Source organism: Ascidia mentula, chromosome 5 (genome assembly GCF_947561715.1).
Source record: "Ascidia mentula chromosome 5, kaAscMent1.1, whole genome shotgun sequence".
NCBI classification, from domain to species: Eukaryota; Metazoa; Chordata; class Ascidiacea; order Phlebobranchia; family Ascidiidae; genus Ascidia; species Ascidia mentula.
Window position 1 is genome coordinate 10,509,946 of NC_138570.1, and position 24,858 is coordinate 10,534,803.

A 24,858-nucleotide genomic window follows, 5' to 3' on the forward strand; every position below is an offset into this window, starting at 1 on the left:
ATTAGTAAAGTTAAGAAAAATTACATTATATAAACTCCCAATAACTTCACATATGTAGTACTATGATGCTTTTTTTTCAAACTTGTGTTACTCTGTCCATTCCCATACCATTATTCAAACTTGGGACTTAGCTACCCATTATCGGAGCAAACCAGCCAAAACTTTTGATGTGGGGCAAATATTTCTGGGATTTAAAGTTTTAGGTTTGACCAAACCCAGCCTATAACTGGAACAGAGTAGGAAATTACCAAACCTGGTTATGCCATTGTCTGTATGTCACTTGAAGATTAGGGTCATAAAAATTTTGTCTATTTCTGTTGCTAACAATAGGAAAATTATGGGACAAAAGGTGTTTTGGGTACCAACCAAACCACAAATAACACAAGTATTTATAGGCATCTGCTTGAAATAAACAATATAAAAACCACTACTGTAATGCTTGTTCTATAAAAAATATTCACGAAAACTACACGAAAATTTTCTGGAGCCTCAACAAAACAAATCGTTTATGCAGACACAACTCTTCTTTACGCAAAAACAGATGAAAAAAATGCAATAGAAATATTTAAAATCTCAAGCAAATGAGTTTTGTGAAAAATTGAAAAGCCAGTTGCAACAAAAAAAATGTTTTCAATCAATTGAAAATGCTTTTTTACACATCAAATGACGTGATCAGACTGTGTGCATTGAAGCGTAACCCGCTTTAGTCGATATCGACTCAATACTATGTTGCACATCCGGGTGTCTTGGAGCTTCGGGGCGTTTCCTTTGGCTAAGCAAAATACCGACAGATAGAAATATAATGAGATATTGCAAAAGCGTGCAGCAAAAAATAACGACTTGTGACAAATCAGGGATTTGTAAATGAAGTGTACAAGCAACTGCAGCCAAGTGACAGCCCAATGCATACAGGTTGAGGTATTTCGGTATCAATTAAACGACAATACGCGCTTGAAAATGAAGAGACCACAGTGCGATATATAGAACCGTTTCGCTTTGTTTTGACGATTGTATGGAATAAAGCTACACTGTAAGTTAGTTTAACGGCTATTTTACATGTACCAGAGTCATTATTAATAATAATTGTTATTTTACCTGTGATCTTTGTTCACTAAATGTGTAAAGATTGTCTGTCATACAATATTATGTGGGGTATGCTTTAAACATATGTTATAATAGCATATGTTTTTATTTGACATCCAACTGCATGCCACTGATTTGATCATTTACTGTTTAGTTCTTGTACAATTTGGGCATGACAATTACATAAATGAAATTTTAGAATGAGATGCTGCACCAATATTTTTTGTTTATCTGTTCTAGTGGGAATGAATCAGACACAATATTACAATACAAACTAATAGTAGTTGGTCAGTTCTTTTTTGATCCTCACAAAAATGTCCTGACAAACAGTTTGATGCAAATACATTTAAAAGTGGCTTAATTTAATATTTTGCAAAAAAAATGTAAAAAAAGAATGGAATAAGGAACACTATTAACATGACAATGAATGACAATGTTAACAACAGTATGGGCCAGTCTTTTTATTCTCAAAATGGAATAAAAAAGTGGAAACCCAATTATTATATGAGTGTTCTAGGGAAGTTACTATTCCATGCAAGTGTTGGTTCTTTGTCTCTTTATATATACATACTAGTCATTGAATTCAAATTTTTGTAAATGGTCAACCTTACCAGTTGGAACATATATTAAAATAAAGTTGATATTGCATGTGACACAAACATAAAATCAGGTATGATAGTTGCAAAATTTTGTTTTGTACTTGTTTATAGCATGCCATTGTGGTACACCATCAACCATTCTCTTGTCATAGACTTTAACTGTGTGCTTTAAATATAGTTTTGGAAGTGTCATCAATTCTTGTTCAGCAAGTATTTCATGTTGCTGTTTACTTACACATGAACATACACATCGTTTGTAGCATAACTTGATGATGCCACAACAAGCTAAATCGTCAAATATATGATTTTACATAAAATTATGTATATAACATTTATATCATATACATATTTTGTTTTTTGTAACCTAATCCACGTCTGGCAAGCTGTGTGTGCTATTAGAGATGGTCATATGCTACCAAATATGGATTGTAATGAGTACACCCACTCTGAAATAGAAGGATTTTAAACAAACTTGTGTTGATTGGTAAATTCAACTTAGAAAATTGTGTAGTACGAAAATACGGGAATGAAGTGACAATTACCATTGTTGTGGACAGAAAATAATTAATGGCACTGGATTGCAATTATCCAATTGACCATAAACTATTTTATGGTACCATTATTTAACTTCCTATACTCACTCACAATTTGCTGTTGTTTTGCACAGATTTAAAGAGTTTCTATGGAATTTAATTGGTCGCTTAACTAAATTAAGGCTTGTTGAAAGAGCTTGTTGTTGAGTATATCAAAGCTCAGTAACAGACACTGTATTTGCTGCTCTGAGCTCTTGTGCGTCTGTTTGGAGGCACCGAACTGAGCATTTTACCTGGCCACAGGATGGCATATCCAAATCAACAGTCATGTGTGGAAGATTTAAAAACTGAAGCTGAAAACATCAAGCGGGAAATTAGGGTACATGTTTTTTTTTTTTTTTTAAATAACTTGCTATTGTAAAATGAATTGGCTAAACAATCTAACAATCCATAGTTCCTTTCACTGCAGCTTATTATTAGAATAGTTGTAACCGGTTTATTGAAGTATTATAAATATATTTATCAGTGCTATTTTTTGTTTTCCATTTTGGTACAAATAAATCTATAATTGATTTTGGTATGTCCAATCTTCATTGATAATATGTGAGTTTTCAAAACAATATTTCATGCCAACTAAGTGTTGGTTTGTTTGAACAAGGTTTAGCCACTTAATTTTGGTAGCTTTGTTGTCAAATATGCTTGGGCACATGTTATAACTTACTGGTGAAGATTTCCATGGTGTACAACCAATCTTTGTTTCTACTTTGTCCTTGAACACATATTGTTCATGAGATAATCTGAAATTAACGTAACTAGGAGTTTGTTGTGTGGTCCTGGGTACAACTAAGGGGATAGGTTTGTTTTATGTCAGGTCCATTTTTTATCTTCATCTGTTCTTGCTTAATGCTAACATCTCGAATCTTTTTAATATGACATGGCAGCAATATATCATCGGCTCCTGGTATATTGCCAGCCAAGCGGACTCTTGAAAAAATGTTGTTTGCCACCAAAAATAGTTGAATTCAACTGCAACTTGCAAAATTTTTAAAAAGTTTACCAGTAAAAAAACAACTAAAATTATGGTACAATGACATAGATGATAGATAGATCGAAAGATTGTTACAAACATGTTTAAAAGCTATTTGTTATGAAACAATATGGTAATAACATTTTAATAACAACATTTAATCACAAAATTTGTGGCCTGCAAGTGATGAGAAAATAATATTGCTACTTTGTTGCCAAGTTTTCCTTATTTTCTCACCACTGCGACAACATATACTTGAGGTTGCAAACTTTAATATGTAAAAATGATTTGTAACTTCATATGTTTTTTTGCCATTGATATGTTTTGTCTGTCATAAAAAAAAATAATTTTTTCTATTTAAATTGTTTCTAGGATAAGCGAAATGCTCTACGAGACACCACACTTTTAGATGTAAGTTGCTAACAATGCTGTTCATTTTAAGTTCATACAGCAAAATTAAATATGTGTACTTAACAAAATAGGTTGCTTCAAATGTTGATTCCATCGGAAGAGTTCAAATGAGAAACAGGAGAACTTTGAGAGGACATTTGGCAAAAATTTATGCAATGCATTGGGGAGTAGACTCAAGGTTGTAGAATGTGCCCTGTGTAAAAATGTACAGAAAAATTACACATTACTTTTCTAAGCTATAAAATTCATCATGTCATATAGTCAATATTTTGGCTTGTAACATTGTTGCTTACTATTTAGGCACATAGTCAGTGCTTCACAAGATGGAAAACTTATTCTATGGGACTCATACACAACAAACAAGGTACCAAACATTCAGTTATGCATTTTGTGTTGGATGGTTAATGTTTTAAGCAGCGTTCACCAAGTTTTCTGTTTGTGATAGGTACATGCCATACCTTTACGGTCAAGTTGGGTGATGACGTGTGCTTATGCCCCTACAGCAAGTTTTGTTGCATGTGGAGGTCTAGACAACATTTGCTCTATCTACAGCCTTAAAACACGAGAAGGCAATGTAAGAGTTTCCAGGGAACTAAATGGCCACACTGGTAAGTGAAATTTAACAGAATGCAGCTTGTTTGTTGGCAAACCTTCATATTCTTTGTATTTTTAGGCTATTTATCATGTTGCCGTTTCTTGGATGATGCCAGGATAGTAACAAGCTCTGGTGATATGACCTGGTTAGTGTGTATTATTTTTTATTTTCTTTGCCTAAAATAAGAAAAGAAAAAAATTGTGTTATGGTTTATGTTATCCCGAGTAATGTTCTGCAGCCCACCACCCATAGGTCACATTCAATTAGTTTAATTTGGTGGTTGTTTCACAGAACTGCTTGTACCACCTGAACATACATTCACTTAATAGCACAACTGCTGTGCACCCCTCTGTGACTGCTGTCTAATATGTTAATAATTTATGAGTTCTGTGCTTGTAGCATATTGATCACACAGTACTGTTAGTGCAGTAGCTGTTGGTTTATTTCTGAACTGTTCAAGTAAAATAAAACAAATTATTCAAATTTGTTACACTTAAATTTACTCATGACAAAGTACCAATTAAGTAATTGTCTAATCATGTAACACCAAAGGTCGTTCTGCAGCTGTATGTTTCTTTTGAAGACTACTAATTGACCTTGACTGTCTGTTTTTGCTCTTAAATTAGAAGCATGGTTTGCTGGCTGCATTTCATTGTTTGATTTTGCTCTTGCTTTTTAGTGCACTTTGGGACATAGAAACCGGCATGCAGACTACAGCCTTTACTGGACATACTGGAGATGTAATGTCGCTTTCATTAACCGATGACAAAAACACATTCATCAGTGGTGCATGTGATGCCACAGCCAAATTATGGGATCTTAGAGATGGAATGTGTCGTCAGACTTTTAGCGGCCATGAGTCTGATATCAACGCTGTTTCTGTAAGTCTGTTTGATCTAGTTTCAGTACACCAATTTGTGATATAATTTGTCAATCACCTTTAAAACTTTTTTCACTGTATGAAATGTGCTGAGAAAAATTCTGGTGTGCCCTTTTTAGATGTTCCCCAACAACATGGCATTTGGAACAGGATCTGATGATGCTACTTGCCGACTGTTTGACATTCGTTCTGACCAAGAACTAATGGTGTATAGCAATGACAACATTGCATGTGGCATCACAAGCGTTGCTTTTAGCAAGAGTGGACGTCTCTACTTTGCCGGATATGACGATTTTAACTGCAATATCTGGGATGCAATGAAGGGTGACAGAGCAGGTTAGTTGCTTCAGTAATTAAACAGGGGCAGACAACTGTGCCGAGAAAATGTTTCAACTCAGTTCATGCATTAATTTTGCGTATTTATTGCTGCTGTCACAAATGCAGCATAGTTTATAGCTGGAACTGACTGTGTTAAGTTGATTGATCATAATATTAGGCATATGACTAAGTGGACTGCACGCTTCCTGTTAAGCGTGTGTGGTTGCCACAATGGTGGCAGTAGCAGCAGCTTTACAGGATGGCTGTAAGCACTTCTTTTGACCTGAATGACTTGCTTGGTGCTGTGTGACCCCAGCCCAGGCTAATGATGCTTTTTCGTAGTTAATCGCAACATTACAAATGGCAGAAGGTTTATCTTAAAAATTATGTGTTGATAAATACCTATTTGGGTGATACGGTAACTGACCTATTTTTGTTCGCAGGAGTACTGGCTGGCCATGACAACCGCGTAAGCTGCCTTGGAATTACCGTGGACGGAATGGCGGTCGCCACCGGATCTTGGGATTCCTTCCTGAAAGTGTGGAATTAACGCAATGACAGTGGCTGTTCACTGTCTGACACTCCATTGCACGGCCGCCGGTGACGCAACTGGACAACATCATTAAAACAAAAACTCTCAGAGTGACAAACCATGAACTGAGTTGCCAGCTGTGCTCTGGAAACAGAACGACGCAAGAACCTGTTTTGTAAGCTAACTTGCTCTTGTTTTCTCTTGCAGTGGATCATGCAGACGGAGTCAAAACCTGAAACGTGTCTGATTTGTGTGTGTGTCTTTTTGTCTGACAATAATTCACCCATGGCTTGTATCCGTCAATCAATTTTTATGCACCACCCCGGAGATATGACTTATAAGTTGTTACCCAGCTCCGTGTCGGTAGCTTAACAAAATCATGGAATTGAATAAGTTTTTAATTTGCTTTTTGTGCGTCGCGTGCCTGAAGCTCGCAACTTCAGAAATCCCCGAACATCTAGACAATGTTTTCGTTCCCTAGGTATTTATATGTTCGTTGTTGTTATTGACTCACTGAGAACTCCAGATGTTGTGACAAAGTGTTCAACCGGTCGCGCTCCCAAAATGTCCATTCGAAGGTGGCACTCACCGAACCATTGTCATAATGGCTCACCACAACGCTTATTTTCAACCACGTTTAATTCGCGCCATACATAAACATACGACCTTGTTTGCTGTGTGTGTTGGCACAACGCTTCCCCCTCACGCTTAAGGTTACCAAGAAATGGCGGCCTGTAATACGCTCTGATATTGTACAACAATTAAAGCTGCTTCGTAATAACCGGGGACGCAGGGGGCACGAAGACACACGTAATGTCAAACCCACACCGCAACACGTATCTTGTCCCAACGTTACGTCCACGATGTGCAATAATTTTCCTTTGGTCAATGAATATCTCTCCTGTATACCAAAGCACAGATAAACTGCACCAAATTCTTAAATCGAAATCGCGCGCAGAGCTCTCCCAATCTCCTTCTGTATGCCGTGTGTTATCTGTATGCATGCGTAAGTGAAATTGCAATGTTCATTTGCTGATAGCAGAGGACGCACGCAGGCTCTTGCCGGCAAATTGTGTTTTGCGCGCCCACTGGTCAATGGGCGATTATGTTTGCCCTCAAGAGCAAATCATGCGCACCCAAAAACCCGACATCCTTCAATCTCTATCCCTCCGACCCTCCTACTTCCTGAATGCTTCGTCTTCTGCTATTGTATCGCATGGAGTTTGTGAATATCTATGTTTATATGCTCGTATCTAACCGCATGTTACACAGAGATCGCTTGTGCGCGCGCCGGTAAACCACGGGTAATTTAGTAACCTGTAACCAACCAGTTTTGCGTTTCTTAAAGAAGGAAAATTTTTCACCATTCTAACAGGCGGTGGTTGCAAAGTTTACGTTTGCTACGTTTTATTTCTCCACTCGAACCGAGACGCCCCGGATTACGTTGAAACCCACTCGCCCTTAAAGACGTTTTAATAAAAGACCAACGGAATGATGGCAAATCGATTTGCAATCGCTCGCGGTGATGAATCGACCTTCTGTTCGTCTTTTTTTCACGACTATCGCTGTACCGTTACGTGCTCTCAATTAAAGATTACGGATTTTGCCGGTAGCTTACATTCAAATCGTTGGCAGAAACAGGGCGCTCTTAAAACCACGATGATCCGCTTCGTCCACATATTACCTTGCGCTTTCGATAATCACTTGTAAGGGGAAGTGCATACGGCACGTATGTGGTTCGGTCAAACAACTACTGCATCGCATAACAGCCGTTCCACCCGCACACTCGGCGACATGAAGCATTCATAAGTCTCTTCTTGTTATCTTTGCTGCATTGAGATTGGCCCGTTGTGACGAGAATCAGCAGTTGTTATACGTGTGGTAATTCCGTATGTGCCGTTTTGAGAAGTAAATTAGCTATTATTTATCTGTTGTTTTATCCTTGTATACTATACCGACAGTTGGCGCCTGCAGCCGTCGGTTACCGGGCGTCACACCGTTAATCAATTTTGCGAATCATGTTTGAGCCGCATCCGGAAACAGTTCTTACTTTTTTTGCCCTCCTATTATGTTGCTTACCGCTTTTCCTTTGTTTGTTTTTTGTAAGTGTGCTAATCTTTCCCAAGTGTTCCGCAAAGCCGCGCGGCATGTCGGCAGTGTGACCTAATAACTACTAACAAACCGCCTCTAAGCCAGACACCGGTCTCATTCAGTGCGATCCCTCTGCGGACACGAAAGTAATATCATCGTTTGGGACGATTTGATTTGGTGCGGTATGGAAAATTCACTACGGAATAAAATTGCTTTTCCGCCCGGTTGCCGCCTGCTTCGCGGCCGAGAAGAACACTCACACTGTGGCACATCGGCTTTTGCTCTCCTTGAAAAGCTTGCGGTCAAACCATGTAGTGAACTCTCATCCCTAAGCCCCTGTTTTGACACTTACCTTGGTGTTGTTTGCTAACTATCTGACCCACCATGCAAATCACTTCCCCTCCCCCAAAGAACGTGTTTCGTCTTTTTTTTGTTGAGTACTTTGGTGTCAGTCTTTTTAACTGTTGTCATCGCTATTACATCGATTATCTCGCGACACGAGGCCATCGCAAAGAATCTTCTCAATATTGTACATACCGTTTTGTTACTGGTCATGGCCTGCTTGTGTGAGCGAACCCTGGCGTGATGCGTCGCGTGTGTTGAAAACTCGACGTAGTAAAACGCGAACGTGGTGAGTTAGGTATTTGTATTTCAATGTGAATCTGTCTATCACTAAATAAAATATCAACAATTACGACTGCTCTCTTACGCCGACAGTGACGCAAATAAACCGTACCAGTATGCTTGTGCTAAAGGTCTCGAGTTCCATGTTATTTTGTAGCAGCTGTGACATTCCCGTAACATCATGGAAAGTTTTCTCTGTAGTCAGTATGTTTGGTATATTGTATTACGTAACTTAAATTGTAAAAAAATAGCACAAACATTGATTATACTATATTAGAAATCCCAAATGGGACGACATCTGTATCAACGTGTTTTGGGGACTGCGCTAATTGATTATCCCAGTTAGGTGTGAAGTGTTGTACTTGAAGTCGCATACAAAAAAACGAATAAATCTAGCATGGGATATTCTGTAAACTGAAGCGATTCCTAAGCCATATATTTTCGTGTTAAGTGCAGCATGTTTTACGGCTAGGCCATTGGAGAATTGTAAATGATTTTACTGCATGAAGTTTAGCGCGACGTGTTTAAAGGTTGAAGGTTATCGCGTTGTGTAAATTTTGGTATATGGGTCGGGCGCTTTCTACAAAAAGCAGTCAAGTTTTGTAGGCGGTTGCTAAGCTTGCTCAAACTATTTACCTAATTCGTATCAGTATTTTGAATACAACATTATCCAAATGCTTCGTCTACAATTACATGTTAAAGTTTGATCATGTCAAAGTGAATATGTCAAGCTCTTCAATATCCGGTACGTATGATTTTGTGGGCAAATCGAATTTTATGAAAGACTGTCCAAAATTAATGATTTCATTTGAAAAATGCTGCCACATAATGAAGCCATGAAAACGTCCATTCTGAAAACGCCATATGATCTTTTAGTTGTTATAATTTTCTGCACATCAAACATCAACAGATTTGCAGATACCTCCACGATTTTCATGGAAAAGGAGTAGGGTTATAAGTTACCGAAGGAAAGTTCATGCATTTAGACCACAGACAAATAATGTTTTGCTGATAATAGGAAAGCTCCTCTTCACCCGCAGGCATTGGGGTGGCGCCCATGCCTTGTGGGCAGTGGTGGGATTCAAATGTTTTGTCAGCCGGTTCTATCACAAAAGTCATATGAATCGACGGGTTCTGTTACAAAAAGTCATATTGACAGTAACCAATGATGCTAACCGGTTCGCTGATCTCATAAAATTTGATGAAACGGTTCCATAGAACCGGTGCGAACCGACTGAATCCCACCACTGCTTGTAGGTTTCTGGATGTTTTTTTTTCGAGAAAAGCTTTAACCTTGAAAGAATATAAGCGGAACCCCTTTATTGAGATAAAAGACTACAGTTCTTTGGACATTATTGTGATTTGCAAGGAATTACAATAAAATACATAAGTCTATATATTCCTCGTTTCGCGATCGCTTGTCACTAAATACATCGACTGTTCGCCAAGAACATATGTAACAAACCAATAGCTTTTCCTTTTTGTGTTAGGCCTATATAATCGTCAAGAAAAGGGTAAAATTGATTTAAATTTACGTCAACTTTGGTTGTCCCAAAATAGTTCACACTGTTATGTTGCAGTGATTTACCTCAAAACGTGGAAATAATAACTACAGTCGATCCCGACCAGTCGGTGCGGTGCATCAGGGCCCCTGTCCGCCTAAAAGGCCCGTGATTAGCAAATGGGGTTCTCCGAACACCGTGTTCTGTTTTAAAACTAAGGAATTTCTATCATAAGGACTGCGTTCCTTTTATAACTTCATGTGATCTCTATTACATACAAGTCTTCGCACCGGCACATTTTTGTTCTCTTAATTATGTTTTGCATTAACTGTGCACAGAAATGTAATTTTGAGAACGGAAAATCTATTATATAGCCTACTGAGCAATGTAAACCGGTAAATTTAGATTGATTGCCAGTGTAGCCTAGAAACTTCGTCCACACAATGATTTGCAAAGACACTATAAAGCACTTTTACATATTCTGTTTTACTGTGTGTATGAACATTATAAATAAAGTTTTATTATTTTGTACTTGTTTCTGCCCAGTTAATTGAGTTTGACTAATTATTGAGGATTTGCATCAACTTAAATCTTTGTGTCTCAAGTTATAACTTAAAACACGAAACCTTCCTTAACATCAAAAACTTCTACACATTATAGCACCCAAAATTATCAATAAAGCGTTGTTTTAAATGTTGTTATAATTTATGGCTACTTTTATTGTGCTTTATTTTATTCACTATACATGGTCTTTCTGGGGATAATCATTCATCAACTGCGTCTTCATAGGGTCTTTTGCATTCCATTCTCGGATTTTTGAGAGGGAATACAAGTTTTGGTAACACTGTTGGATTTTTGTATAGTTTTACTGTTGTATACAATTCTTAATAATAAAATAATTTTAATTCATTGGAGGCTTTTTGTTTGTTTGTTTTGAAAACCTAACATAAATATGATGCCAGTCAGAAAGTCGGAAGCGACCCATGGAAACAATACAAACCACGTGATCATTTTCACAAAGCGTGACGAAAATCCGCGAATCTGAAAAATCTTTGTCGGACAGCACCTGCCCCGCTGGCGTGGTAAAAATATTTTGTGAGCGTATTGTTTTGTTTTTTTCTTTGAAAAAAGACAACGAATAACATACTTAGTCACACTCGAATTATCTAAAGAATAAAATGCGGAAATTTTAGTTGCAGTGTGTTTTTCCTTTCAGAAAGTCATGCAATAAACTAAAATAAGTTTTTGCTGCATGCAAACCCTTTTCTACCATACAAATCTGTATTTGTGCACGTGGTTAAAAATATACTTTGTATGCAAAATGTTGTATTACATTAAAGGTAATACTGCTTAACTACTTTGTTGTAGGTAAGCTTTTTAAACAGTCATTGTTTGGTTTATCGGTGCCAGTGTGGAAACAATGTTATGTGCAAAAAAAAAGTAATACGTACATTAATATAAGAAAAATGTTGGTTAGTCCGCACAATTAACACTCGCTGAAAAAAAATCCTTTAGCAATTTTCAACCTGGATTGGTGGGAGTGATGTGCACATAGTAATTATTATCCATGCACATTTTCACAACTTAATGGGCAATCTGCGCAAAAAAAATTACTTAATGCATTAACATACAAAAAACACAATTTGTCTGTGCAATCAACATTAACCAAAAAAATCCATTGTATTATAATAGATGTCAATAATGCATTTATAAAAATGTAAAATGTCTTTTTGTTTAACCTTTACACTTTTTTTGTAATATAGCTTTGTTTTTATGTGTTAACTTACAAATCATTTCTTTTTTAAATGCTATAAACAGTAAATACAGTTAGAATTTTGTAATATTTTTAAATGGTTTTTGTATAACATAGTGAAGCATTCTGGCACTAACTTTTCAACATTGTGTTGCTTTTTCCAGGTTAGACACTTCTGGGCATGGCTGTTCAAGAGAATGTAGAGATTTCTAGTTTGTCCACTGTGGTACCACACTCGAGTATTGTGAGCATATCTACTCTAAATTCGAATCCCGCAGTTGTTGCCAACTTGTCATCAGTTGATCTAGTTGGAAGCGGTGAACAGAAAGCAAAGCCTGTTTTCCAACATATGTCACAAGCAAAGATCATACAGGCCCTCCCTATGAGCAGTGTGTCCAACAGCCTGCAAGCACCAATTTTTCGCATCATAAAGACTCCTGGAGATGCAGTAATAACATTTGAGCATTTAATCTGTCTTGCCTAAAACCTTTCTTTTTAGGGAACATTACATGGAGTGAACGTCATAAAAACTTTTCACAGCCCCACTAAAGGTGGGTGACATTATTTACTTAAACAATACTGCATTTTTATATATAATTTTTTGCAAACCAGGATCTGAAGTATTTTTAAAATCCCCTTAAACAATAAACTCACTAAAAATCAACTCATTTAGAAAGATTATATTTGAATCAGTTGGAGAAACTGATATTTTAGGCGAAATATATTTTTCTCAATAAACATCCACCATCTGAGCTGTCCACATATCGCTTTGTGGAATTTAACATATAATCATGTCGATAAGGTGTGTGATCGACAGCCTGCCAGGGGCCTTAGGTTTATAAATTGATCCATTTTTTTTTTTATTCTATAATCACTCATTTAAAATGTTAAGAATTGTAGAGTCTTGAGAGGTTTTTAGCAAATGGGACTTGTATTTACTTTCTTTTGGCAAGTTTAGCATGAGTTTTATTACTTGCTCAGTATTGTTACTAGATATGGCCTGCAAGTAGGGCATTAATAATGGGTGTGCTGAGTTTGATGTTAGTGACACACTTGACAAGAATTTCCTGATGTATACAGTGTCTTTGTGTGGAACGAATACAAAAAGAAAAACACATGGTTGTTGCTCCAGCTGTTCCAAAATTTGTGTTTTCTCAGCTCATTTTGTGCCATTAGAGCAAGCAAATAGTTTGTAACATGCTTCATAGAATATATGCACAAATATTTATCAGGCCTCTAGTACATACAAGACAACTACTTACATGTGCATATTTAACACATTAATAAACAATTAAAACATGAACTAAATAGGTTTATAAACTGGCGTAATTGTTAATATTTGTTGAAAACTTCATTGTGTTCTTTGTTAAAGATAAAGTTATAATGCAGTGTGTTTATTATTATAATCATGAAGGGTTTTCACATTTTGAAAACCTGTGCTTTAAACATGTCATCAATTCTTTAATAAGGTCTCTTGAGGTTTTTAATTGTTGCTTTATGGCGCTTTATCCAATTACTGCATAACAAGTTTGACAGCTAGAATTTTTTTTAAGTTAATCAGGTTTTCTTGTAACATAAATTAACAAAAACCCAGGTAAAACCTATTATGCATACAAAATGATAAAGTCACTATGTTAAGTTACTTTTTGCGGCTAAGTGTGTGTGTAACTTATACACACAAATTGAAATTTAACTCTTTCTAACTATGTTATTTAGGTGTCATCAACATTCCATCAGGCTCTCGAGTTGTTGCCCGCCCTGGTCCCAAACTTAAAGTGGGTGACACAATTACTATTCAGAAGCCTACAGTTAACACTAATAATTCCGCTGCACGAACAACAGCTGGTTCTGTGGTATGTGCAAGATAATGTTTTATATAAACCTTGGTACATATTTTAAGAGAAAGCAAATTTCTACAAGCAATTGTTGTTTGCACAAAAGTTTGCACATTACCATATTGTTGACAGATTCCTTCAACCCCCACAAAACTGGTCACAGTAGTTTCATCAGCTCCAGCATCGCCATTTATTAGTCCACCTCTTACTGGCATGACTGCAGTTGTTCAGCCAAATTCCTTTGTACCACAAATATCTCCTGCCAAACTCACAACTATTTCCCCATCGTGGTCACAAAGGTTTGAATTTTTGCAATTAGCTATTCAATTTAAGTGCAGACAATTATACCATTGTTTTTTTGGCAGTCCACATTACAAACGATCGGCTGTTTTTTCTGATGCATTACCTTCGACTGACAGGTAGGTATTTTTTGAACTTTGTTTTTACCATGATTTGTTATCATTTGTATGTACAAAAAATTACAATATTCTTTTCAAATGTTTAAAATTATAAATTGAAAATTTGATGCCAAGATTTGAGCTCTTGGCCATGTTTATCTGAATAATTTTCAAGTTTGTGAATGGTGAAGTTGTGCCAATTAGTAATTCAAACTATATGTATTTTTCTCACAGCTCGAAACGCAGAAGGCACCTCACCTCAAGCGAGAAAGGAAGCAAAGGCCTACGACATTTTGCCATGCTTGTGTGTGAGAAGGTAAAGAAAAAGGTAACGACCACATACAACGAGGTGGCGGACGAACTGGTGGCTGAATACGCCGATGCCCAGAAGCTTGTCACTGACCAAGTGAGTAGAAAACATCTTGCGCTGTAAAGAACAAGTGTGTAGAGCACTCTTTATTGAAGTGTGCAGATTTATGATTACGAACTGGTTTTGTCCCATGATATTGTTTTGTTCTTCACACCTGAAACCAAAACCAGCCATTGTCCCGTGGGTAGAAGAGGAAAACTTACAGCCATCTGTTGTCTTGGTCTACAGGGAGAGTATTGTAATGATAAACCAAATGTGGCGTGGTTGTAAATTGCAAAGGCGTAACTTTGAAACTATGCATAGAAACATTAGCTGTACACATACAAGGTTGGTGTATGTTCGAGGTTTCGTCAGGAAACAACTCCACTTTTCATGTATGTTTTTCGTTTGGAGTTAATGTATTTTGCCTCGGTTGATTTCGCAACAATTCAGAGAGCATGTTTGTTGGCTTTAATGCGATAGGGCGTTCACGTCACAAGAAGCTGGTTGACATTTGGAAAATAACAAGCGTCTATCATGGTGATAATTCCTAGCAATGTATAAAATGCTTTTCTCTAAATACCACTACCAGAAAAGGCCTGTGAATATTGCTGGGTTTTCTGTGGGCTAATTGCCATCAGTCTTTCTACTGTAGGTGCTACTGTCAACCACATCCCCTATCAATTACGTGTTGCCACTTAATAAAGCAATGCTATAGAGGAACATATACATTGAAGCAAAGGGGGTTTGCAATCACATCACCAACTTCCGTATATTACTGCTGAGAAGCGGCTACCGCCTCGGCCTCCTTGGGAACTATTGATTAACGTTCTCAGAACGAGTATGTAACAACGAGAGGAATGGGAAGGACGTGCCTATTAGCGGCGACACGTGCGTGACACTGCGCAAAGGATGTGAGCATCGTCAGGGTGTTTTCGAGTATTTTGGTTTTCGATAGCCGCCTCTTCCAGTCGTAGCGTCAAACCAAACGCGCCTCGTCGGCCCCTAAACTCAAACGTTCACAAACATTTGATCGCCAGGGGAATGAAAGGCGGTGAGAGGCGCGGCACTGGCTCAAGTATGCGCGCTCCACCTTTCCACTCGCCGACTGCTTTGTTTCCCGTTGCTTTGTGCTTCGCCCGTCGCGTTACTGCCAATCGGCTTTGCTGGCTTTTACCTCTTCCCTCGGTTATTGACTATTCAAAGTGTCTTTTAGTTAGGTGTCCGAAAACATCACCTATCCCCCCGTGGAAGCGATTCATGTCGGTCCTCTCTAAGGATGCGCCATTTATCTAAGTAGGCGTCCTTCCGGCTTATGTAGTTTTCAGTTGCGGAATATCCTAAAGACAATGCGTCAACCAACAGACGGCAATGCTAGACTGATTAAACCACAACGAAAAACTTGCCGTAAATTCCTCCAATTTTTATTACCGTAGTAACTGTGTGCCAGTCCAGAAATCTCAAATGTAGTTTTACGATCCCAATGCTTCCTGACACGGGTTGCTTGAGTTTCGGTATGCTTTACTGCAAAATATTAACCAGGGTGGGGTTTCGATACATGTTTGCTGTTGTCAGGACAGGAGTCCTTTTTAGTTTTTCATTGGAAATGTGCTTTTAATATTGAAACTGTTGGAATTATGTACGCATGTTTTTTTCACGCGTTTTTATCATATCGCCCTTGTTGTTTCAGTATGACCAGAAGAACATTCGCCGGAGGGTGTACGACGCCCTCAACGTGCTCATGGCCATGGATATAATATACAAGGACAAAAAGGACATTCACTGGGTCGGTCTTCCCACTAACTCCGCACAAGAAGTTCTCGCCTTGCAGGTAAATGCTGTCACATTACCTCCCACGCAACCACGCTGACGTAATGGTACGGGGCTTGAACTTCAGATTACGTTAACCGCGACGAACGCACGAAGCAATGTGTGATGGCAAAGCGGCCCACGCGCTGGGCGTTTTACATTTTTGGCGTGCTTTGTCAGTTTTTTTCTCTTGGCGTTGCAGAACGAAAAGAGAAAGCGGGAACAGAGAATACAACAAAAAACGCTGCAGCTGCACGAACTCATCTTACAGGTACTTTAGAGTGGGTTGATCAAAATTTCACTGAAGTGTTTGGTTGTGTTTTCGTATGTGTAAAATCCAATATTTGCATACCTCACATTTTTTTGCAGCAAATTGCGTTCAAAAACCTCCTCCAGCGCAACAAACGACTCCAGCAAACACAAGGACCACCACAGGACAATTCGTCCATTCAGTTGCCGTTTATTATTGTAAACACGAGCAAAAAAACTGTCATAGATTGCAGCATATCTAATGATAAGTAAGTGTACTGTAAGCATGGCATAACTTGAAACTTACTGGGTATTGTTTTCTTTTGATGTTTTTTTTTGTGAACCAGAACATGTATAATCATTGATGCAATCAGTAAAACTGTAATACATCAGTACTAAAAAATGTTGGTAGATTTTTGTGATACAGAAACAATACATGCTCTTGCACCACAAAGCTGGGTCACCCTACTTATTGACAGATATATGTGGATTGTCAAATAATAGAGAAGAACTTTTTAAACAGTGTGCTTTTGTTTGTTTTTTTTGTATGTAGAACTTCCAGTAAATTCTAGATACATTAATTTCATGCCAATAATGTTAATTTTTTATGCCTTCAATTTCAGATATGAGTACATGTTTAACTTTGATAACACATTTGAAATTCATGATGATATTGAAGTTCTCAAGCGCATGGGGATGGCTTATGGCTTGGAGTCTGGCAATTGCTCTGAAGAAAACTTAAAAACAGCACAAACACTGCTTCCACCTGCATTGAAACCATATCTTCAAGGTATTTACCACAATCTTTCATTTTATTTGTGCAAACATCAGGAAAATGATTTAAGTGATTTGCATACTAATAAAAACTACAGTTTTGACTTCCAATGTTGCAGAAATGGCAGGTTTTCATAAAGATGCAGTTACCATTGGATCACCAAATATGCGCTACACTCTTCAAGATGCACCAAGGATTTTGCCATCGTAAGAGATTTATTTGATACAATTATCCATAGTATAGAATGTATTTGTTTTTATGTTTAATGATGAAATGTAACGTTTTATTGAAAAAAATACCTGTGTTTTCATTTAGAATTAAATGATAAATGTTGTTCAATATTTCAGAAGCGAGTTGCTTAATATCGCCGAAGAGTGTGAGGCCACAACAACACAAGACAATTTTGGTGAAACGTACATTAAAGTTGAAGAAGATTCCTCAAATACAAGCTTTTTGCTTCCCAACTCTGATCCAAATGATCAAGAGGTTGCCATGGTGACAGATGGAAGTCAAGCTAGCAGTGGATCAAGTGGTTTGGCTGGGGGATTTAATTCATTATCAAGGTCTTCATCCGATGTTCACAGTGGAATGTTGTCGGTTACGCCGGGAAGTAGCAACACTGGCATTGAGTCAGACAATGAGTCTTGTGACTCAACACAGTTAGATGTTGTTTATGATACTTAACAAGTTTGATAGAAAGGTAGTTGAACACTTTCATGAGCAATCGAAGAGAGTTACCACTTGCCCTTCTACATGATTGGTGACAGTGTGTAATGCCATTCTCTTTAATAGTTATTTTGAAGGAGTGGAAGAAGTCAGTTCCAAACGTTTTTGTCTATGTTGTTTTTGATTCAACAAACATTTGTAAAATGTTGATTTCATTAGGATGCCAACCATTGCATTTGGCATGTTGTTGACAAAGCTTTTTTGGCAAGCTTGCTTCTTTGACGTGAAACATTGAACAAGTTCTTCTTCAAGCTAAACCAGATTAATGTGACAGAGAATATTGTTTGCTTGTTTTGGGGATTAAACAGTTATGATGTTGTTTCAAAATAATATTCTAGGCCTATGGTTGATATAAAAGGCTGGGAGAAATTTTCAATTGTAAAATTTTGTGTTTGTAAGTGATGTTGTTATGGTGTACTGTTCGCTCAGGGATGTACATATGTTTAGCTTGATTGATTCAATTTGGCTCAAGTTGAATATGTTGTCACACTTTTTAAAAGCAAGGTTGGTTTGATTTTCTTCTATTTCTTCGTAGTTTGTTAAGCTATTGTAGCATGATACATGGGGTTCTTTGTTGACCTTTGACATGTTGCAGTAGCTTCATAGTGCAACTTCTACTCATCTACTAAAGATATTTTTGTACTTCTTCACTATATACCACTGCAGACTGCAGTTTTACTCCAAAAAATGTAACTTTTGTTTCAACTTAAGTTTTTTTGTGGTAAGCCAAGCTGTTTTTCTGGCTTCAGTGACGTGATGTCAGTATCCGACATCTCTCAACTCGCGCATTATTTTTCGCTGCTATATTTTTTAAACGTAACTGTTTCTTGTGTAACGTTAAGTTATAGCGTGATTTTATACAAATAATCTAGGTCATAAAGTCTGATGCATTGATTTTACTCCAAAATTTTTGCTGCCTGTTGTGTGATGCCGTCATGCAGGAAAATAGAAGATTGCGTTTTGTACGCTGTGTGGTGAAGGTTCTATCGAAGTACTTTTTATTCGTCGGTAAGATATACCGACATAATATTCATTATGCAAGCAATAAAGTGCATTTCGGAACCAGCAAAAATGTTTTTTGTTGGTAGGTACATGCGAACCTCGATTAATCCGGACTTTGTCCGACAAATGCACCCTGCTTTGCGTGAGCTCCGGAACAACCGAAGACAGTTTTTAAATTCAGGCTTTTCAAACTGGAGGCCGCACGACTTTATTTTTTGGATTGCAAGAAGTCCCACAAAATGCAACATTTAACTGTACTATTTTACAAACTAAGCGTCCTGAAACATTAATAAACCTTGTCTCGAAATTTTCCCTCGAGTGGGAAATGGAGTGCGTTCTACGGCACAATTCCAGTGTCAATATTAAAATAAAATAAAGATTAACAGAAGAAATGTCATGGCTCTTTGTTTATTGTGCACACAGCAACCGAAAAAACAAACTAAGAAGCTCCCAAATCAAACTAAATCTTAATGCCGTGACAACCAACGAGCAATTACATTCCTTCCAGAAATTAAATAGTAGGCTAACATGTGTGTTTTTTTTCAAAAGAAGGATTAGAGTGTTTATCATTTTCTTGTTCTTGTCTCATTGTTACACTGGGAAGATTTCATTGTTAGGGGCAAAAATACGAAGTCTAAATTTGTTACATGCGCAAAGGAGCCATAATAATCAATGAGAGCTGCAGACAGGGTGTATACACGCACTGTTTCTACCTGTAAGGTCTCACCACAAAGTGGCAATCTGTGTGCCTGCTAGTCTACCAGCTAGCACAGTGCCACATCAACAGCTGCACTGATGAGACCTTACAGGTCGAAACAGCACGTGCGTGTATACACCCTGTCTGCAGCTCTCATAAATTTGTTACATTCTGATAAATTATTTGGAATTCATTAAAATATAGGTGTACTTTGGACATCATGGCAAGAAATCGCGAGAAGACAACACTTTTTGAGTTTTATGAAAAATTATCAAGTCATAGAAGAGAATAAACAGAGGCTGGATAAAATGATCCAATTTCGGCAGTAAGAAAAAGCCCCAAAGATAAAAAATGGTTTGTTAACCCGAAAATCTATGCGTGCTCCGTAAAATGTAGTACACGAGTTACACAAAGCATGAACGTGCGGAAGGGTCGAAACGGTAAGTGGCCACGCCCCGATTATGGAAAGCTTGAGTGATATTTTATGCGCTAATGTCCCAATGCTAATATTGCGCCAAGTTTAGTTTCAGTTATTTGTTAAATAAACCAAAAAAAACGTCTGTTAAAAGTTGCTGTCCGAGATATCCCCAGTCACGTCTGGTATGTTACCCCGGCACCGGGGGCTGTTTAAAAATGGGCTGAATGAGCATTTTTAGTGAGCTAAAACGAACGAAAAACTTTTTGTTTTTTCAGTAATGCTTAACTGGTTACAACTAAATAAAATTTAAGAATGTAGTTCATAATTAAAAAAAAATATGAGCAATTTTCCAAAAACCGTCCGAGCTATCTCCGGTCTCCCCCTACATGGTAAACGTTTCTTTCTTTAATTATGCGTTGTTATGTGTCAAATTTGTTATTTACATGAGCATACGCGGAAAAGAATTCGACTTATTCAAAATCTGTTGATTTTTTTAAGAATGTACGTAATTGTGAGTTATATAAGGCCTACATAGCAAAAAAAAGAAACATTGTACTCTATAAAACTAAATGGTCGTGTACTGTCCGGCGTATCCCAGCATGTAATTTTGTCATGTCTTTTTTGCTTTGCTTCCTTTCTCGTATTCATGTACTGTGATTACGTAAAACAAAAATATTATAAAAAATTTTTAAGATATGGGCAAAAATAGCTATGGTTAAAGACATTTAGTAAACTCTCGAATCAAAGCATTACAGAACATGTTTCTATTCTAATCTTCATCCTATCTGATTACCTTGTAAGCATTGGGTAACAAATAGAAAGTCCTATACGTGCAGCAGTACGGCGTGATGTGGTTCGTCGAGAATTGACGATATTTATAATGTTTTCGAGATCAACACGTGGTTTTGCGTTCGAATCGTGGTTTTGCGTTCGAATGCACGGTTGAAGCAGGAAATAACAAATCCGTATTGTGAGATGTAAAAAGAGCAACATTTATCTGGAATTGGCGTAAATCCCGGATTATCTAAAGCGTTTTCTCAAGAAAAAAAGTCATTTGAATATATCCCATTTCGTCCGAAATCGCCCAATTTCTGCAGCAACTAAATCCGAAGCAGCCGAGGTCCTCGTATACAAAACTGTGTTATAAAACTAACACAGGCTGGAATATAGTTTTCTAACTAGGCTTACATTTTTACAATGTCCTTGGTATGTATTGCAGGGTCAATAAAATAACCAGTTGTAGAACAAGATGGAATACATTCATTACCGTTATTAACAACTTGCTACTTAAAAGATAACGTTTTTGGCCTAGAATGTAGCAATCGGTGAGAACTCGTCTTCTCATTAGCACCATCCAGCGCCGGAACGAACATTAGTCAACAGACTAATAAAATTTACGCTTCAAGATCCAATCTTTTTTCGCTCCATAACTTCAGGAAAACAAAAGTTGTGCAGAACTAATTTCTTTATTTCATACAAAAAGGCAATAAGATAATAGATTCAATAATATACAATATCTTCAAGTTTGTCTACTGAAGAATACAAAAACAAAAGCACTGTCAAACTTTTCACATGAACTAGTGCAATTCGATGAGATTATAACACAATGCAATAATATTGTTCCCTCAATCATCATAGTTATCATCATCATGCCATTTTCGCTTGGCTGCATTTCCCGTTGGCATGATAATCTAAAAGTTTGTTGTGGATATAATATCACATGTTTCGCGATTTACATGCAAAACTTGTTTTTGTTGCTTCAAAATGTTCATGAAAGGCTATTGAGTACCTTTGCTGCACATGCAAAAATTACAGTTAGTTACATGTTGACTAACTTGGCCTACCTGTGGATTCACGAATTGAGGTTTCACTGGCATGTTGGCTTGTGAGGTGAGGTTACGACTGCTGGGAGTAGCCAACTTTTTCTGTATAGAAGTTTTACTTAATCATATGGCCAGTATGTCACATGCCCAATTTAAAAAACTACCTTTTTGTCTGAAATCGATTTGAGTTGATAGTTTACAGAGGAAAGACAGTATCGGTCAGGAGGCAATCTTGCACCAGAGAAGTTCTTCAGAGATGGGAGAGCAGATGTGTTTTTTTGACGAGCAACATCAACTAAAAACTAACCCATTTTTTTTTTAAGTCAATGGTCAAAATAAAACACTCCTATATGTGTCACACTTACTTCACGAGGTGGTGGGTTAGTAAAAGAATGATCTAGTTGGGACTTAATAGCCAGCTTAGTGTCTTCCAAAGATACAGTTGATCGTCCAGCATGGTTTGCTAACATTTTTGCATCATCCAACACATCTGATACATATCCTAAACATGGATAGGGAATTATAATAAATCAAAAATTAAATTTTGGTGAACATACTGTAAGTTAATTCCAGGAGTTGATGAATTACTTTAGGCTCGTAATCTGTAACACCCATGTCCTTCAGCATAGCTACAATAGTATTTGCATCTTTTGGCATCGGTGATTGTGCTAAACTGCCAGACATCGCTTCCGATTTGTTAGCAGATGTATTCATGGCAGCCATACTGAATCTATTTTTGTAGAAAACTATAACTAGTAATAAAAAATGAAAAGTATTATCAGTGGCATTGATCCAGATGAACTATCAAAATTTCACTAATCACAATTTCAGGCAATTTTTGCCTAAAAGTTGTTATTTTTCTTCAAAACTAACAGCATATGTCCAATAGAAATATAAGTTGAAAAGTATTGATAACATGCATGAGGTTATAAACTGTGTGTGTTGCAACTCAACATTTTCACTTGTAAGCACAATATTACTTACACACAATTATTAACAAGTATATGGTAACAGAGGAACCAAACATGATTGTGGCACTGTCTGTAAATTGTTTGTTTCAAGTGAATCACACACTTAACAATATACTGCAATCACCACTCAGCTTCACCCGTTGCTCTTTGAAAAACAAAGTCTTTCCCATCAAGATTCATAATTCCTACTTTTAGATGAAACTTCCATCTGGTCTTAGTGCGGTGGATTTTATCATACTGACACACAATGACATTGTCAGTGTCAAATAATTCCACAGGGTCGTCATCAGATCCATCATCATCAGAGCATAAGGGTTCCACATCAACAGCTGCTTCTTTCTCTGCTTTTTCATCCTCATCATCCTCTTCAGCATCATCTTCATCATCCTCATCATCATCCTCATCATCATCTTCTGATGATGATCCTACATTGCCGTCAACCTGAGCAATAAACTTTGTTTTCTTGCCCTTCTTTTTTCTTAAAATCAGTGACAATGTGCCTTTTTTTGTAGAAAGTGAACTTGAGCATGACTGACTGTCAAAAGCTCCATCCAGTTGTGTCACAGGCTGCTGAGCAGGTTTATTGGCCTTAGATGATGATACAGGATTGTGGGTGGTAAGAACTACTTTAGACTGGCTTGAATTCTGAAGAGATGTGGGTTGGTATGATGCATACAGCTGACCCTGACCTGCAGAGGTGGAAGCAAGTGGTTGTTGTTGGTAGACTATGTTTCCAGGTAGGGCCATTGCAGCTTGCTGTCCCGCCCCAGTCATTTGAATAGTTTGGCCACTGGGTATTGTTCGATACATAACTTGACGTGGTAAGGCATCACCTCCACCAGATGTGTTTGCATAAACGTACATTGGCATTGCAGCCCCTTGTCCATGTCGAGGGTCATCTGCTTGTGTTTGAACCGCTTTGGACTGAACAACTTTTGTTTCCCATGTCTGCTTAAGTTCTTGCAAAACCTGCTCATCAACACCATCATCTAAAAATGCTTCTCTAATGTTAGTAATCACATCCTCTATTACAGTTTGGTAAAGCTTTGCAACTTGATTTGAATTGGATGACTTGGCCATTTTCTGAAAAACGATTTAATGGTAAAATGTAAAGACACGTTATTGAAGCAAATTATTTCATCTTTTGTTTTGGAAAAAATTACAAAGAAACAGTTTCATACATTATAACAAATACAATTATACGAACAAAAGCTTGTCATAGCTGCAAAATATTACCCTACCTACTCCTCCGAAATAAATCGGCACTGACCGCAGCTCGCGACAACACGCATTTTTATTCTATAAGGCGCCACCTAGCAATAGCATTTGATTTTTATAATTTCAAAACATGTTTTGTAATTATATTTTTTTTTAACTCATTCTTTTGCGCTTCAAAACATTTCTTTTTGTAAATTCAATCACAACAGAAAAGTCCTTAATTGACATCTTTGTTCAACAATTTTCCTGACAGGTCCGAGATTTTGTTGTTAAAATCTCATAGAAAGAAAGTGCCTAAGGGTGGAATGCAGAAACCCCAGAAAAGCATACCTATACGCGACTTCAATCAAACTACATATATACAGTAATTTAATCTGGTACTAAAATCAAATTTTCCATTTTCCATGTTTTTTTTGTACGAAGTCGCACTTTAGCATCAGCTACTCAAAATCAAAATTGGACAAATAAAACATTTCTTTTTTTTCTTTCGATTTTCGTTCAACACGATAACATACCACTGTAAACTTGTAATTACTCGTGTGGAACGAGTAGACTTTTGCGGAGTACACCTTTTTAATTCTTACAAAATTATTGATCTTTTCAATTTAATTTTTTAATTGTCAACTAATAGTTCAAATTT

At 37.2% G+C, this 24,858-nt stretch overlaps 4 protein-coding genes across 5 annotated transcripts; 2 read left to right on the forward strand and 2 right to left on the reverse strand.

The window, feature by feature from the left end:
• Positions 1–2,353: 2,353 nt before the first annotated feature.
• LOC145901392 (guanine nucleotide-binding protein subunit beta-1-like) lies at positions 2,354–8,763 on the forward strand. Its single transcript, XM_082989051.1, has 9 exons — positions 2,354–2,594; positions 3,615–3,653; positions 3,725–3,831; positions 3,954–4,017; positions 4,099–4,261; positions 4,327–4,393; positions 4,928–5,129; positions 5,248–5,464; positions 5,890–8,763. The coding sequence occupies exons 1-9, from the start codon at positions 2,520–2,522 to the stop codon at positions 5,994–5,996; spliced, it is 1,041 nt and encodes a 346-aa protein (XP_082845177.1). The 5' UTR covers positions 2,354–2,519; the 3' UTR covers positions 5,997–8,763.
• A 2,647-nt stretch (positions 8,764–11,410) lies between these two features.
• Positions 11,411–19,071, forward strand: LOC145901583 (uncharacterized). Its single transcript, XM_082989318.1, has 13 exons — positions 11,411–11,535; positions 12,113–12,396; positions 12,448–12,499; positions 13,665–13,801; positions 13,916–14,082; positions 14,149–14,202; positions 14,416–14,587; positions 16,221–16,361; positions 16,542–16,610; positions 16,709–16,857; positions 17,212–17,378; positions 17,482–17,569; positions 17,711–19,071. Exons 2-13 carry the CDS (start codon positions 12,130–12,132, stop codon positions 18,045–18,047), a joined length of 1,800 nt encoding a protein of 599 aa, XP_082845444.1. The 5' UTR covers positions 11,411–11,535; positions 12,113–12,129; the 3' UTR covers positions 18,048–19,071.
• A 2,591-nt stretch (positions 19,072–21,662) lies between these two features.
• LOC145902031 (transcription initiation factor TFIID subunit 9-like) lies at positions 21,663–22,782 on the reverse strand. Of its 2 annotated transcripts, none has more exons than XM_082989868.1 (5): positions 22,587–22,782; positions 22,395–22,531; positions 22,194–22,331; positions 22,051–22,131; positions 21,663–21,897 (listed from the first exon to the last, which is right to left on the reverse strand). In XM_082989868.1, exons 1-5 carry the CDS (start codon positions 22,750–22,752, stop codon positions 21,832–21,834), a joined length of 588 nt encoding a protein of 195 aa, XP_082845994.1. In that variant the 5' UTR covers positions 22,753–22,782; the 3' UTR covers positions 21,663–21,831. The 2 variants fall into 2 exon arrangements, with proteins under 2 accessions (XP_082845994.1, XP_082845995.1); XM_082989869.1 differs by having other exon boundaries at positions 22,191–22,331.
• On the reverse strand, positions 22,782–24,219 carry LOC145902030 (transcription initiation factor IIA subunit 1-like). The gene has a single exon (XM_082989867.1). It carries the CDS (start codon positions 24,078–24,080, stop codon positions 23,121–23,123), a length of 960 nt encoding a protein of 319 aa, XP_082845993.1. The 5' UTR covers positions 24,081–24,219; the 3' UTR covers positions 22,782–23,120.
• Between the last annotated feature and the right edge of the window lie 639 nt (positions 24,220–24,858).

Coding starts and splice junctions, on each gene's coding strand:
- LOC145901392 (XM_082989051.1), top strand. CDS start 2,520: ATGGCATATCCAAATCAACAGTCATGTGTGGAAGATTTAAAAACTGAA. Junction 3,654..3,724: donor GAGACACCACACTTTTAGAT/GTAAGTTGCTAA, acceptor TTAACAAAATAG/GTTGCTTCAAATGTTGATTC. Junction 5,465..5,889: donor AATGAAGGGTGACAGAGCAG/GTTAGTTGCTTC, acceptor TTTTGTTCGCAG/GAGTACTGGCTGGCCATGAC.
- LOC145901583 (XM_082989318.1), top strand. CDS start 12,130: ATGGCTGTTCAAGAGAATGTAGAGATTTCTAGTTTGTCCACTGTGGTA. Junction 14,588..16,220: donor AGAAGCTTGTCACTGACCAA/GTGAGTAGAAAA, acceptor TTGTTGTTTCAG/TATGACCAGAAGAACATTCG. Junction 16,611..16,708: donor TGCACGAACTCATCTTACAG/GTACTTTAGAGT, acceptor ATTTTTTTGCAG/CAAATTGCGTTCAAAAACCT.
- LOC145902030 (XM_082989867.1), bottom strand. CDS start 24,080: ATGGCCAAGTCATCCAATTCAAATCAAGTTGCAAAGCTTTACCAAACT.
- LOC145902031 (XM_082989869.1), bottom strand. CDS start 22,752: ATGGCTGCCATGAATACATCTGCTAACAAATCGGAAGCGATGTCTGGC. Junction 22,532..22,586: donor ACTCCTGGAATTAACTTACA/GTATGTTCACCA, acceptor ATCCATGTTTAG/GATATGTATCAGATGTGTTG. Junction 22,132..22,190: donor CGATTTCAGACAAAAAGGTA/GTTTTTTAAATT, acceptor ACTTCTATACAG/AAAAAGTTGGCTACTCCCAG.